General features: G+C 48.3%; 1 protein-coding gene across 1 annotated transcript; it reads right to left on the bottom strand.

Annotated features, from left to right (window-relative positions):
• Positions 1-4,351: 4,351 nt before the first annotated feature.
• Positions 4,352-10,583, bottom strand: Gprc5a (G protein-coupled receptor class C group 5 member A). The gene is made up of 3 exons (XM_029535371.1): positions 9,651-10,583; positions 5,541-5,596; positions 4,352-5,284 (listed from the first exon to the last, which is right to left on the bottom strand). The coding sequence occupies exons 1-3, from the start codon at positions 10,576-10,578 to the stop codon at positions 5,198-5,200; spliced, it is 1,071 nt and encodes a 356-aa protein (XP_029391231.1). The 5' UTR covers positions 10,579-10,583; the 3' UTR covers positions 4,352-5,197.
• Positions 10,584-11,137: the final 554 nt, after the last annotated feature.

Here is an 11,137-nt window from a genome sequence, read left to right as displayed (position 1 = left end):
GAGAGAGAGAGAGAGAGAGAGAGAGAGAGAGAGAGAACTCAAGAGCTAAGAACACTTGCTATTCTCGAAGAAGACCTGAGTTCTGAGTTCTGTTCCCAGCATTCACAAGGCAGCTTACAACTGGTTGTAACTTCACCTCTAAAGGACTGGACCTAAAGTTTCCCTGAGGGCACACATGTGATACACATACACAGATCAAAGCACTCATAAAATAAAACTTTTAGTTTAAAAGAAGGAAAAGAAAAAGAAACAGGCAAATAACTCAGAAGAAACAGCTCAGCAGGTAGAGATGCTAGCTGGACACCAAGTCTGGGCCTGACTTCAGTCTCCAGAACCTGTGTGGTGGGAAGAGAGATGTGGCCTCTACACACATGCACAGGAACCCGCACAAAGTTAACTAATTAATTAATTTATTTATTAAAAATTTTTAGCACACAAAGACAGCAACCTACAAACTGAAGTCCAGTTTCCTGGGTGCTCACAGGTGAACCGTTAGGATTTCCTGAAGCAACACCCCACTTGAGGCTGAGGCTGGGTTATCAGTGACCATGCAAACCCAGGCGACAACAGAAGAAAGTAGTCAGGGAATCAAAAAGCCCAACAGGGCATCCAGCGCTCAGCAACAGTAAGCCTAGAACGGAGGGAAACGTGGAGCGAGTGGGAGGGCGGAGGGGGCTCCTGGATCTCCAGGGCCAGCTTGTACTTCTGGTTTTGGCACACTTTTTTCTGACCGAGAGCCAATGTTCTCACCACATAAATACCAGATGACATTCATAAGATCAGTCCGTGAGATGTTACCTGTAATGATGCCAGGTTGCGTGCAAATGGGCTGGGAAACCTCGGAGAACTTCACAAAAAATAAGGGCAACGGAGTCAGGAAGTGGCTTTAAAGGTTAGGGTAAGGTTAGTTCTGAAGCACGCCTCTCTCCATTCTGCTCACAATCTACCTGCTTGGTGCCCTCCACTGGAATGAGGCCTTAACCATGAGATGCTTATTTCGGCTCCCCAGGGTTGAATGCTGAGGTCTTCCTGCCATCTAGTGGAGAAGCCGGGTATGGTAACTTTGGTTCAGAAAGGTGGAACCCTAAGTCTATTTCACATGTGATTAAAAAAAAGAGAAGGCTGCTGGACTTGCTCATTGGTTCATCATTAACCGTTTAGTTCAAAGAGTGGCACTTTGCCTCCAGACATCAATCAACTGACACTGGCCAAGGGCCAGCCTGGACTAATTCTTCAATTTCTACTTTCCTATGGGTGGAGACGGAGACTGGAGTCCTCTTCCGTATAGTAATTCTCAAATGTGGAACCTCTAGCCCTTGACGCAGAGCTTATAAATGAACGGAAGTGACAATGGGCCATGGGAAAGACCAGCGCTCTGCAGAGGCAGTCTTCTGTTACCAGAAAGGGCACGCAGTCAGAATGTTGTGACCATCTTTCCACTTGGGAGACCATTTTATCTCTTGGCTGAAGCTCTCCAGAGACAGAGATGGTGCCATCCCCAGGTCCTCCTCAGTGTCTTGACAGCCATGGGTATAGAAACCCTGGCAAGGCTCCTCCCTTAATGACAAAATGGGCCCGGAGCATTCTATGCCCTTCAAGGGAAGTGGGAGCAGAATGACCATACCAGCCTTGGCTTCATAGAGTTGGGGACCACCCTAGGCTACATGAAACTTTGTCTCAAGGGACATGCCTTTAATCCCAGCATCAGGAGACAGAGGCAGGCATATCCCGTTGAGTTTGAGGCCCCCATACAGAGCTAAACACTATCCCAAAAAAGGAGGAGCAGGCAGCATGTCTTAAGTCTCCTTATCCAGAGGTAATCTGACACCTTCCAATGAAGACCGGAAGACCTAAGGGCCAGGAAGTTGCTAGTGATGACCTTAATTCCCAGTTAGCAGACTAGAGCAGGATGGCCACAAGCCAACATGGGCTACATAGTGAACTCCAAGTCATCTTGGGCCACTGATTAAGACCATGTCTTAGAGTATGAGGGGGGGTGGAGGAAGGGAGGGAGGGAGAGAGAGAGAGAGAGAGAGAGAGATAGAGAGAGAGAGAGAGAGAGAGAGAGAGAGAGAGAGAGAAATACACAAGCCTTGCAGGATCTGTCTCTCTGTCTCTGTCTGTCTGTCTGTCTGTCTGTCTCTCTCTCTCTCTCTCTCTCTCACACACACACACACACACACACACACACACATACCCCTGTCTATCTGCAGTCCTGCTAGGCACACCAACTCCATACAAACTCAGACACAATCCAAAAAGCTTCAGGAGGCTACGTGCTTGGCCTGTCCTGGCGGATGGTGCACAGAGTCATGAGGGTCAGAAGCGTCTCCCATGCCTCACCTGTGGATCTCACCTGTATCCTTTGCAGCAGCCTTTATAATAAGCACAGAAACATTTCCCCGACTCCTGGGAGTCAATCCTGAACAGGAAAGGGTGAGAACCCCAGTTTATAACAGAGAAGTCAGAATCACAGATCCAACACCCAGGGACCAGACTGACAAACAAGTGGTGGTGATCAGTTTAGGATTCTGGGTTCTCTCAATCCATGGGATGCGATATTGTCTCCAGGTAGATGGTGTAAGATTTGAGTTAAATTGCAGGTCACTTCCCGGGCGTCCACTGTGATATTGCTGGCTTGATGGTACAGGGGAAGATCCACACCTTTTTTTTGTTTTGTTTTGGTTTGGTTTTGGGTTTTGGTTTTCAGGGTTTCTCTGTGTAGCCCTGGCTGTCCTGGAACACACTCTGTAGACCAAATTGGCCTCAAACTCAGAAATCCACCTGCTTCTGCCTCCCGAGTGCTGGGATTAAAGATCCACACCTTTTTAATTCAGAGCTCCTTTGTATTGATTTTTGTGTTGTGAGATTAAAAAATGAATATACATTTAGTGAGGAGTCATGATGACACAGGGTTCTTACACTGCAGCCTAAGCTGGGTCTTAAAATCATGGTAGTCCCCCTACCTTAGCCTCCAGAGTGTTAGAATTACAAGTGTGAGCCACCATGCCTGGCTAGGAACATCATGTGTTTGAATGTTTGGCCATAGGGAGTGACACTATTAGGAGGTGTGGCCCTGTTGCAGTAATCGTAGCCTTGGAGGAAGAGTGTCACTGTAGGGGTGGGCTTTGAAGTTACCTATGCTCAAGCTATACCCAGTGTGGCAGACCATCTCCTGCTGCCTTCGGATGGAGACATAAAACTCTCAGCTTGCTCCCCAGAACCATGTCTGCCTGCACACTGCCATGTTTCCCCACCATGATAATAATAGACTGAACCTCTGAAACCGTAAACCAGCCCCAATTAAATGTCTGCCTTTATCAGAGTTGCCTTGGTGACAGCATTTTTCATTCTTCACGGCAATGAAGCCCCAACTAAGACATATATATGTGTGTGTGTGTGTGTGTGTGTGTGTGTGTGTGTGTGTGTGTGTGTGTGCATGCACACATGACATGACATGATTTGTGCATGGAAGCCAGAGGATAACCTTTGGAAGTCAGCTCGCTCCTTCTACCAGGTAGGAACCAGTGGTTGCACTCAATTCAGCCGGCGTGGCAGCAAGTGCTATTACCCTCTGAGCCATTTGGCCAGCCCAGGAATACATACCTACTGAGCACTTACTTCATGACAGATATAGGGAAACCATAACCAATTTTCTTTTTCCTTACAACAAACCCGTAGACATTGGTTTACGGCTTCTTGAGAAAGACTAGGCGAGTCTAGAAGGACTCACATTCTTCAGGCGTCGGCTGTCGCTCCACAATGCAGATCCGGAGACTGAGTTCAGGTTCTCACCAACTCTGCCATTCTGTCTTCAATCAGTAAAATAAAACAACCAACCAGGCAAATGCAAGTGCAAGCCGCCAGCCTGCCACGAGCTATCAACACCCGAGCTATGAGTACCCATGCTTCTTCTCGGCCCTAACTCACTTTTCTGTTGCTTTGTTTGTTTTTATTGTTTTTGTTGAGACAAAGTCTTACTCTGTAGTTCAGACTGGCCTCAGAAATCATGGCAATGCCCCTGCCTCAGCCTCCCATATGCTGAGATTACAGGTAAGCCACACTGCCAATTCTCTGGCCTGGTCTCACTGTATAGACCAGGCTAGCCTCAAACTCACAGAAATCTTACCTGTCGCTTTAAAGAGCAAGTTCCTAACTAAGCTCACACTTGCGTGTTGTGCTAGGGCTAAGTATGAGAATCCTGATTTCTCCATAGCACAGAGAGACTCCCAATCCTCTGCCAGACAGACTTTGTAAAGTTATTCCCTGGCCTCCCCGTGGCATGTGCAAACTCATACCCACAAAATCCTTAAATCATAATTTTTTAAAGAAAATGAATAAATAAATAACATTTAGATTTAAAAAATAGTTGTGACCACATCTTTATTGCATACCCAGGTGAATAACTTACCACATAACAAATGCATCCCACCCCAAGAATAGACACTTAGGGAGATCAGGAGGTCAGGGTGAGTGTATTACTGAGGATGGGGGAGGGGAGCAAGTGCCAGGAATTTATGGCGAGAACAAAACCCAAATTCTCCTGGCAGAGAGAAACAGACCTTGTCTACTCCAGTAATGTCCCAAAGAGCTCCTGGGGTTGGCAGTGAGTTTGGAGGTGATTGGGATGAAAATGTGGCCCTTGGAATCGGTTTCTGCACTTGGAGGCCACTGTGGGGCAGTGCACTGAGGGTAGACATGCGTCCTTTAGCCACCCCTCCCCAGGCAGGAAAGCCTTGGAGGGCGCGGCCAGATTAGCTTCCAGTGTGCAGTGAGATGGACAAGCGGGAGACCCAGACCTTTCTGGGTTTATCCAAGTCTTCAGTTCTGCTTGGTGCGGAGCAAACCCGCATAGACTCCACCGTGGGTTAGATGAATTGGCTTCCAAGGATGACCATACAGTGAGCAGTCAGCTGACCAGAGGTCTGCTCATACTTCCGGGAGAGGCAAGAGTCTCACCCGGAGTCGCCGAGACTCCCACCTCCCAGAAGTGTCCGAGGAATGGGGCGAATGAAAGCCTGGAGCTCTGTGAAGTCACTCTGTTAGGCTTAGCAGCCCCCGGCAAGGCAGCGGTGTGCTGGGCAGGTTGCAAGCCTCTCTGTACAGTTTCCCTAGGATGCCCCGGGTTCAGTTCACATCAGCAGGACTCCTGGCTGGACCTGCTGCCTGCCTCTGGTTGTCCCACTCTTGCCAACAGTTAGCTGTCGCCTCTGCGCCCTTCGTAGTCATTGTATGGACTGGCCGGGGCCTGGGCCCTCGGGATAGAGAAATCCTTTTGGTGATTCTGTAAGGGAAGCAATAATAGGGTTCAAGCTTCTACAGTCATCTCAATGGCCTCCAATGCCCTTCCCGAAAGACCTCCCCCTCACAGGCCCTCCCTGAACCCATGTGCCACCTCAACCCCAGAGTGTAGGAAAGAAGGCGTGCCGTCCCTTCATGGTGTCCACTTAGGAGCCACCAAAGTGGTGGTAATATCTATTCCCAAAGGACAATTGTCCCTTTCGGGGGGGTGTGATCGAGGAATGACAAAGGTCACTTACCTGCAGCTGAAAATGGGTAGAATAAGGTGCATAGAGTGTGTCCCCCATCTCAAGACCTGAAACAGAAGGAGAGGAGAAACTAAGGCACCAGGACCCATCTGGGCTTTCCTCGCTGTATCAATGTATCTGTGACAGTTGGTCCCACTGGGCCTCAGCAGTTTAAATTTCTTGCAGGGAGAGACCATGACTCTCAACCCCAAACTAGGGCTCCTGAAACTGGTCCTCTGACCTCACATACGTGTGTATGGTAACACACACACAAGAAGTAAATAAACAAGCAATATTAAAATTTTCTACTGCAAATAAGTAAACAAGCAAAGATAGTGTTAAGAACATGAGGTTTGTCCTGACTTGAAGGAATACAACAAGTACACAGGGCTGGTGAGATGGCTCAGTGGGTAAGAGCACCTGACTGCTCTTCCAAAGGTCCGGAGTTCAAATCCCAGCCTCCACATGGTGGCTCATAACCATCCGTAACAAGATCTGACGCCCTCTTCTGGAGTGTCTGAAGACAGCTACAGTGTACTTACATATAATAAATAAATAAATAAATCTTTAAAAAAAAAAAAAAAAAAACAAATACACAAATCTCTCCTGAATGAGGCAAAAGCTAACAAGAACACTTCAGTTCCACGAGTGCACATGGTGGAGTCGTTCCTAAGACAGCCCGGGGAATGCTGGACTCTGAAGCAGACAGGCAGAAGGCCACATCAGGCAAGCAGCTGCACCTTGATCAGTCACAGAGGCTGGTGGCCACTGATGACCTGATATGACTGAGAGCGGGGCTTGTGTTGTGGAAGGCTTCACTTCTCCTGCAGACCCAATGTAACAGGATGTGGGGAGCCAGTGTCAAAAGCACGCAGCAGTGGACAGTGGCCAGACAGCCACCAGAAAGGAGCCACCGGGGGCCCAAACAGACACACACACCAACAATCTCAGTACCCGGAAGACAAAGGTGGAGGGTTAGCATAAATTAGAGGCCAGTCTGGTCTTGACAGCAAGTTCTAGGACAGCTGGGACTATATAGCAAGACCCAGTCTCAAAAACAAAACAAAACTACAAACAGAAAAAGAGGAACAAAAAGGGAGCACTAGGGCCTAGGAACGCACGACAGAAGTACAGGGTAAGGCAGGAGACTGGGGTCCTGGGAAGCACCGTGGGAAGTTATTTCCTGCTATCTGTCCCCAGGAAACTCTGCAATTCAAGCTTTAAGAGCATAGCCTAGGGCTAGGAGTGTTATCAGTGGTAAAGAGCTTGCCTGTCATGCATGAAGTCCTGGGTTCCATCCCCAACACACACACACACACACACACACACACACACATAGAGTGTGCGTGACCTCAGGACTCTGGAGAAAGAAGAAGAGGCCGGGACATCAACACAAGTTCAAGGCCCACCTGGTCCATATAGTTAGACCCTTCCTCAAAGCAGAAACAGCAGAGTCAAGGCCTCTTTGTCGCTGAATCCAGGAACCCAGCCGTGAAGGTCCCTCTAGCCTGAACCATCAACCGTTTCCCTTCCTGAAAGATCCACGTGACCTGGAGCCAGGCAATAGATCCTTACAGGTCAGGGCCCTCAGCTTAGCCTCATTTTCTTCTGAAGATATCACTATGGCCCCTGGCTCCTCATAACTGTGGCAGGAATCAAACCATTGCTTGCTCTCATGTCACATGAAATCCTTCTCCTCCCACAGGCCCAGAGACATACAATAGAAGGTGGCTGTTCTATCTAGGTCAAAACCCTGGGGGACTTTACCAAGACATCTGCCAGCTTGTGATAAGAGGGCTTCCTGTCTTCCACCCTCTGTGACCTCTGAAGGAAATCAGGGCTTGGATTCAAGATCCACAAAGCCTCTTCCTTTCTGCCGGGAATGCCTTCAAAAAAGTACATATGTATATGGATGGATGGATGGATGGATGGATGGATGTACACATATGTGTTAGTGCCCACAGAGGCCAGAAGAAGACATCAGATCCCCTGGAGCCAAAGTTACAGGTGATTGTAAGCCACTCAATATGAGTGCTGGGATTGGAAGTCAGGTCCTCTGGAAGTACGGTACATGTTCTTAACCACCGAGTCATTTCTTCAGCTCCAAGAACGTCCTTCATATACTTATACACAGAGCTCAACCTCACCCACACACCACTAGGGGATTTCCTCTCCTTCATCCCTCCTTATTCTGAATCATTCTATGTGCAGTTGTGTAGAAAGCTCGAGATGAAGACTTGAAAGGTAAGCTTCCAGTTCTACTAAACTACAACAGATTATATGGGGAGCTACAATTAAGAGATTGCTTGAGTCTTGGAAGAAACTTTGGGTTTCTGAACAGTACTGAGGCTGAAAGGCCATGGGAACTTCTGAAATCTGACTTAGTGCATTCTGCATTATGGTATGGTCATGAGCCCACTAGGGCCCAGGAATGAAGGGCCGTGGTTTGAATGAGAATGGATCCCATAGGCCCAGATGTTTGAATGTTTGGTCTGTAGTTGGTGGAACTATTTGGGAAGTTTGGGAGGGTAGCCTTGTTGGAGGAAGCATGTCATCGGTGCAGGCTTTGAGCCGCTAAAGCCCCACCCCCACTTCCGGTTTGCTTCCTGCTTGTGTTTGAAGACATGTGCTCCCAGCTTCTGCAATCAAAAGCCAAAATGATTTTCTTTGAGTGCAGGAGAGATGGCTCAGCAGTTAAGAGCACGGACTGCTCTTCCAGAGGTCCTGAGTTCAATTCCCAGCAGCCACATGGTGGCTCACAACCATCTGTAATAATATCTGCTGCCCTCTTCTGGTGTGTCTGAAGACAACTACAATGTACTCACATAAAAATAATTAACTAATTAAAAAAAGATTTGCTTTGGGCCACAGTATTTTGTGACAGCAACAGAAAAAGTACCTAATACAGAGGTTGGTTTACTCAAGATCAGAATCTGTAAATATCCCGTGAGCTCCTTAGAATTTGAGTGTTTTGTTTTGTGGGTGTCTGTTTAAGATTTATTTTAAGAACTAACCATTTTTATTTTCTGCATGTGAGTGTTTTGCTTGCATGAATGTAAGTGTAGTGCATGTGTGTCTGATGGTGCTCACAGAGGCTAGACGAAGGGCCAGACTCCTGCAGTTGCAATGGTTATGAGTGGTGCCAGACTCCTGCAGTTGGAGGAGTTACTGGTGGCTATGGGCGGCCATGTGGATGCTGGGAAGCAAACCTGGTCCTCTGTGAGAGCAGCAAGTGCTCTCAACCAATGAGCTGTCTCTCCAGCCCATTTGGGGTTTGGTTTTGTTTGTTAGCTTGCTTGCTTGTTTGTTTGTCTTTTGAGACAGGGTCTCGAGCAGTCCAGGATGACAGTGAATTTCTGATCCTCTTGACAGCCCCTCCCAAGGGCTCACAGTAGGCGTGAGCCTCCAGTGTGCTCATGGTTCTATCTGATGACTCTCTCTCCAGCTCTGCCTGTCTTTTCTCGGTGTTTGCTTCTGCATTTGGGAGCGTTCTGCTGCTTGCTCATTTCCCCTCCTGTCTTTATTCTCCTTTTCCATTTCTGGGATTACAGGGAAGCGTCGGGGACCTTGGATGGGATTATAGTACAATTAAGACCAAGATGGGGAGACATGGGGCAGCTAGGAAAGAGCCTTTTGCTGTGTGTGATTTCTAGAAAATTACAGGTTCTATAGCTGGGAATGGTTTTGTGTTTTGAGACCACCTCATGCGCCCCAGGCTGGCCTTGAAATCCACATGTAGCCAAAAATGACCTTGAACTTCTGGTCCTCCTGCCTCCACCTCCTGAGTACTGCTGGGCTTACAAATGTGTGCCGCTGTACCCACTTTAAAAGGTGCTGGAGGGTCTCTCTAGTTTTTCATGCATGCTTAAACAAGCACTGCACAGACCCACATCCCCAGCCCACAAGGGTTTTGGTGTTCTGAGATGCAATCTTTCTACATAACCCAGGCTGATCTTAAACTCATAATTCTCCTGTCTCCATCTCCAAAGTGCTAAGATTAGAGGGGTAGGGGGTGTGCGCTCATGTCGCATGTACAAACCTTTTCCTATTTGCCCACATGTACCTGCACCAGCACGCCCAACTTCTCCCCCCATCTTTACGCCAAGGCCCCTTCAATTGTACCTTGGGTGATTTCCTCTTGGGAGTAGGCTCTGTTCTCTACACCATAGCTCTGCTTCATGAGCTGAGGTTTACAGAAAGCATCTTCAACTGGGTAATCGGTGGGGCTCCGTTGCCTCGGGAGCTGTCGAAACTCGGGCAAGATATAAAACGCCAGGAAAACCCAGCCGTTGGCCACCAAGGCTGTGCTGAGAATGGTATCATCCCATTTCCGGTCAATGTCGGGAATCAGGAGCAGAACGATCCAGGCCACCCAGATGGCGATGGAGAGGAACGAGGTGAAGCATATGTGGAACCCGTGTCTCTTCCAGCCAGAGAAGGATCCACAGAAAACCAAAAAGGATGCGAAGAAGGTCAGCACCATCAAGGCGAGCACGTAAATGAGTAGCATGACGAAGTCCTCATTGCGCCGAGGGGCAGGCAGCTCAGAAAAGACATTAACGTTGGTTCTGTTCATGGTGAGGACCAGGTATTCAATGGCGATGACGTCCTGGACCAGGCTGAAGCCCACTGCCAGGCTGAGGATCACAAGCCAAGACAGGGGCTTCCTCCCTCGGACCAGCTTGATCAAGTTGAAAGCGTGGGCCAGGAGGCAAGAGAAGCAGATGGCGAAGAGGACTCCGAAGAGGAAGAAGCGCGTGGGTCCTGTGGCCCCATCCAGCTTGATGATGAAGGCAAAGGTGAGGCCAAAGACCCCTAGCACTCCCAAGAGGAAGAGGAACTGGGTGGGGAGCATTTTTCTTTTGTTGGAGTCCTGCACTTTGCAGATGAGGAAAACAAGTGCGAACATGCAAGCCAAGGTAGCCACAGCCCCAACTGCAGCCAGTGTTTCCAAGGCGATGCCCCAGCCTTCCGCCAGGTCACAAAGTCTGTGGTACCTGGAATCCAGGTCTGAGCGGCAACCGCTGGGGGCAGCTCTAGGAGTAGTCATTCTGGTTGGTCCTGCATTTAAAAGGAAGAAACAAAATTAGGGACCAAGCAAGCCTCTGAGACAGAGGATGAAAGTGGGATTGTGTTTAGTCAGTCTTACTTTTAAACTTGTTACATTGAAACTAACCGAGGGGCGGGACTCAGGACTCTCTCCTCTCTGGGAGTCTACAGGTTGCTGGGGAGGGAAAGCCTTTTTCTTCTGTGGTATAGCCACTGGTAAGCTCCCATGCTTCTGTACATAACCCTGATTAAACTCATAGGTCCCATCCCCCAACCTTCCCCCCACCCACACCCACACCTACACATCTACATACCTATTCCCCCAAAAGCTAACTCTAATGTACCACCTGCGATAATTCTAAGAGCCAATAAGAAGAGGGAATGAATCCCCATACTTCCCAATTAACTCTATTAATCTCATTTGATTTAATTTTGGTTTGGGTTTTTTTGTTTTGTTTTGTTTTGTTTTTGTCAGAATACAAATGTCTGTTTTCCCAATGATTACAATTTTGTATGCCCTCTCTGGGAAAGATCAGAATAAAACAGGCTTGGAGAAAGAA

Source organism: Mus pahari, chromosome 2, assembly GCF_900095145.1.
Source record: "Mus pahari chromosome 2, PAHARI_EIJ_v1.1, whole genome shotgun sequence".
Classification (NCBI taxonomy): Eukaryota; Metazoa; Chordata; class Mammalia; order Rodentia; family Muridae; genus Mus; species Mus pahari.
This window is presented reverse-complemented; position numbering and strand designations above follow the sequence as displayed.